The 4,216-nt window shown below is 60.8% G+C and overlaps 1 protein-coding gene across 1 annotated transcript in view; it reads left to right on the top strand.

Annotated features, from left to right (window-relative positions):
• The window catches only part of CNDP2 (carnosine dipeptidase 2), an 11,708-nt gene extending 7,498 nt beyond the window's left edge, over positions 1 to 4,210 (top strand). Inside the window, exons 5-9 of the mRNA XM_029922565.1 lie at positions 307 to 311; positions 1,463 to 1,798; positions 2,660 to 2,801; positions 2,983 to 3,130; positions 3,914 to 4,210. Coding sequence (XP_029778425.1) covers positions 307 to 311; positions 1,463 to 1,798; positions 2,660 to 2,801; positions 2,983 to 3,130; positions 3,914 to 3,980 — 698 coding nt within the window. The 3' untranslated portion in view covers positions 3,981 to 4,210. The remainder of the gene's footprint in view (positions 1 to 306; positions 312 to 1,462; positions 1,799 to 2,659; positions 2,802 to 2,982; positions 3,131 to 3,913) is intronic.
• Positions 4,211 to 4,216: the final 6 nt, after the last annotated feature.

Below are 4,216 nucleotides of genomic sequence, written 5' to 3'. Positions count from 1 at the left end.
GGGAGGGGCAGAGAGAGAAGGAGACACAGAACTGGAAGCAGGCTCCAGGCTCTGAGCTAGCTGTCAGCACAGAGCCTGATGCGGGGCTCGAACCCACGACCGTGAGATCTGACCTGAGCCGAAGCCGGAGGCTTAACCGACTGAGCCACCCAGGCGCCCCTCGTTCGTAGGATAGTTTTTACCGCTGGGCCCAGAGATGACTTCAGGCATACGGGTAGCTGGGTGACTCAAGATGGTTACTTAACTGATAGGAGGAGACTGTGTCACCATATTTCTCCTCACTAGTCTGGTTTACATCTGATTTAGACAGCGTGAGTTGAATTGCAGCAGCAATAGGCCTGGGTTGTGCGAGGAAGATGGCCGGCTCAGCCCCTGGGTTTCATTTCTCCAGGAGGCAAATGGGTAAAGAAGTGTAAAAGGGTGTGGAGGCCACTGCACCGTCTGCAGGGTCTGTAGCCCAGTGCTCCTGGAAAGGGTGAGGCCTGAGGGGTGAGTGGCAGAGCAGGGCATGGGCGAGGCAGGTTGTCTGCGGTGGGGAGGGGGTGGGGGCTGGCCAGAGGAGGACAGAGAAGGCCCAGCGCGCAGCCTGTGATGGCCAGGGAGCTGGCGCGCTCTATGGGAAGACAGGGATGCGGTGGTTCAGGGCAGAGGGATGGGCGGAGGGGCGGGCTGGTCAGACCTCACTTGAGGGCAGGTTGTGGCAGAGGCTGGGGCTGTGGGGCAGGGGCACCTGTGTGCTGCCGCAGGGTGTCCTGGGGCCGGGGAGGGCGCAGGACACCGGAGTCGGGGGCCTGAGTGGAGCGGGGGCAGCTGGGTCCTGAGGCCGGGAGACGCTGGTCCGGGGTGGGGGCGCGTCGTGCCTCCTGCATTCAGGTTGGTGTCTGTGCTTACGTAAGCGGTCTGCTTCAGGGCCAGCTGTCACCTGGCTCACAGACAGCGAGTCCACACGTTCTGTGGCCACGTCCCTGAGGAGCCCTGGGAGCCCCGCTGGGTTCCTCCCTGCCGGCTGCTCGTTCCGGTGGCCATGAGCCCTTTCTGACTCTTTGGTGCCACTGCAGGGAGGCGTGGGGCGTGGCAGGCCGTGGTTCCGGCCCTATGTTTGGGAGACGGGGCTGCTTTGTGCCAGTCCCCTTGGCAGAGGGTGACGATGCTTGTCTGTGGTTGCTGGGCCCAGGACGCAGTGGACGGTCCTGGCTCTCCCCTCCTGGTAGGAGCCAACGCTGTGTTCTGGGCCATGTGGCCCGGGGCCTTGGGCTCACCGCTGGCTCGCGCTGTGCTGCCCTCCCCCTCCTGGTTCCTGATGCCACTCATGTCTGTGGGACCCTGCTCACCCCTGGATCCTGTGGGGCCGGCAGGAACCCTGTGACTCTTCTGGTGTGCAGCAGCCCAGAGCTCCTGGCAGGCATGGGGATGCCTCCCTCGGGGCCGTTCCGAGTGGCCCTGTGCCCGCGTGCTGTGTCAGGGCTGGTGGCGGGGTGCAGTGGGCAGGCTCACCTGTCTGCCCTCGGGGTCTGTACCCCGGCCTGTGATTGTGTGCGTCCCGGGCCAGCCGGTGACCCCGAGGGACTCCCAGGTGCATTGCCACTTCCTGGTAAGGAGGGAGTGCCATCACCGCCCCACCTTGTTCCCGCAGAAAGACATCCTGATGCACCGGTGGCGCTACCCGTCCCTCTCCCTCCACGGGATCGAAGGCGCCTTTTCTGGGTCTGGGGCCAAGACCGTGATTCCCAGGAAAGTGGTTGGCAAGTTCTCCATCAGGCTCGTGCCGAACATGACTCCCGAAGTCGTGAGCGAGCAGGTATGTGAGGGAGCTGGGCACTGGGAGCGGGGCGTGGGGTGCAGCGGGGACGGCGAGAGTAACGATGCCCAGGAGGGCGCAGAGCAGCTGGGGACACAAACTCCAGACCCACTTCCCGATTCTCGACTCTTGCCAACTCTGTAATTACTGGAATAAGGAGTTTAGAAACCCATGAAAGATAAAGGCCACATAAAAAGCATCACGTGTGACCTTTGTCACTGTTGATGAGGCTAAAACCTGACCTCTGACCTCATCCTAAGGCTTCAAGTCCAATGCTGACTCTGGGCCGAGTGTGTCAGGGTGAGGACCCATGTCTGGGCCGTGATGAGGAGCGGAAGGGCAAGATTCCGGAAGGGGACAGTTCCAGAGGGGGGCAAATTTGGGGAGCAGTGACCCTGCCCTCATCCGGGATGACTTCCTGTAGGAAGCTGAGGATGGAGATTGTCATCAGGTGTGCCCTGGTTCCCTCATCTGCTCTGATGTGATTACTGTCATAAAGCAAACCAAGAGACTTCGTAAAGCCTTGATTTAAGTATCATGTGGGAACATCTACGTGAAGGGTGAATTGCTTGAAATTAAAGCATCACCTTTTACTTCAAATGGCTGGATTTTGTATCTTGATAAAATCCATTTTTTTGGTTATCACAGTTATGCTCAGCATTTAGCAGCAGAAAATGAGGGCCACTGAGACGTTTTGTAGATTCACTGGGGACGCACTAGACTTCGCTCGACTAGTCGTAGATCACCGTAGGCGTGTCGTCGGCCCGTTGTAGACTCCCTGCAGACCACCGCAGAGTAGATCTCTAGCACCGCGTCAGATGCCTGGCTAACACCACCTCGTGTCTCTCACTTGGGGTTCAGGTTACGAGCTACCTGACAAAGAAATTTGCTGAACTGCACAGCCCCAACAAGTTCAAGGTGTACATGGGCCACGGCGGGAAGCCCTGGGTGTCTGACTTCAACCACCCTCATTACATGGCTGGGAGACGAGCCCTGAAAACAGGTCAGACTTCTCCCTGGGGATGCAAGCAAGGGCCCCGAGGTGGGTGGGGCCCTGCCACCAGCCAACCTTGAGAGCAGGACCGCCGCCCCCGGGCTGCGCTCAGGGTCTGGACCCCATGTCCGTGGCGGGCGCCCAGCCTCGCAGCCCAAGAGATCACCGTCTCGCCTCTGTTCTCCCGCAGTGTTTGGCGTCGAGCCGGACTTGACCAGGGAAGGCGGCAGCATTCCTGTGACTCTGACCTTCCAGGAGGCCACGGGGAAGAACGTCATGCTGCTGCCTGTGGGCTCGGCCGACGACGGCGCCCACTCCCAGAACGAGAAGCTCAACAGGTGAGGCCCTGGGTCCTCGCGCCGAGCCTGGGTTCATGTCCTCGTGGCTGCCACCTCGCTCCCCGCCTCCCGTCCTGGAGCAGAGCCGGAAGGGGCCGTTTCTGTGCCCCCGCCGCAGGGGAGTGAACACTTCGGGGGAAAGGCAGGGGTGGGGGGTCGGGAGGGCTCCTAGAGGTGATGGGTCTTCCCAGGGAGGCTCAGCCTGTGGTGTGTTTATCTCGGCCCTTTTCCTGTTCGGAAAATCCCAGTGTCACGATCATGAGCCGCCTTTATGTGTTCCTGGCTTATGCAGACATGATGGGGGCTCTGTTAGCCACCAGGGACGGAAGGGGGTCCGAGTCAGCAGCAGTGAGGGGGGCTCCGGGCTCGCAGGGACAGCCATGGGCAGTAAGGAGGAGCCGTCTCAGGGTTCCTGGGGTGGACTCGTCAAGGGGGAAGACAGAGGTGGAGACCCCGCTTGGAGGGCAGGGGAGGGGACGGAGACCTGGGTGTCAGGGCACAAGGCGGAAGCCTCTTACCCAAACAAAAGGAGGGGCTGAGATCAAAGTAAGGTCCTTCTTATCCCGCCCTGGGTGAGACCCCTGTGTTGTGTGAGGCCAGGCCAGGACTGTCCCTAGCAGGGCAGTTGGACGGGACCTGCACTTGAGGACCAGGGGCCAGATTCTAAAGGCCAGCAGAACGAAAGCGAGCAAGGCAGGACAGTGTGCGTCCCAGAAAGAATGCTGGGTGCACGCCTGGACCCCCGGACACCGGCCAACACGATGGCTTGTTCTTCTCCGTTAGGCGTAACTACATAGAAGGAACCAAGATGCTGGCCGCGTACCTGTATGAGGTGTCTCAGCTGGAGTAGTGAGCCGGCCATCTCCCCCGAGCACTGCCGGAGGAGTCCTGCGCTGTGTCCGTCCACGCGCTCTCCCGGTCGCTCAGGACAGCAAAGCCCATCTCTCTCCTTTCCCTCTGGTCAGCACAGACGGGGTGACAGCAGAGTCCTCAGAGGTGGGCAGCGTGACGGGCTCCGGAAAATAGCCAAGATCTGAAAGTGCACGTTCCGTAGAAGGTTCTGGTTGGCATCCTGTTGGGCCAAAC

Source organism: Suricata suricatta, chromosome 14 (assembly GCF_006229205.1).
Source record: "Suricata suricatta isolate VVHF042 chromosome 14, meerkat_22Aug2017_6uvM2_HiC, whole genome shotgun sequence".
Classification (NCBI taxonomy): Eukaryota; Metazoa; Chordata; class Mammalia; order Carnivora; family Herpestidae; genus Suricata; species Suricata suricatta.
Note: the sequence above shows the minus strand (reverse complement) of the source record. Positions and strands in the feature narration are given on the sequence as shown.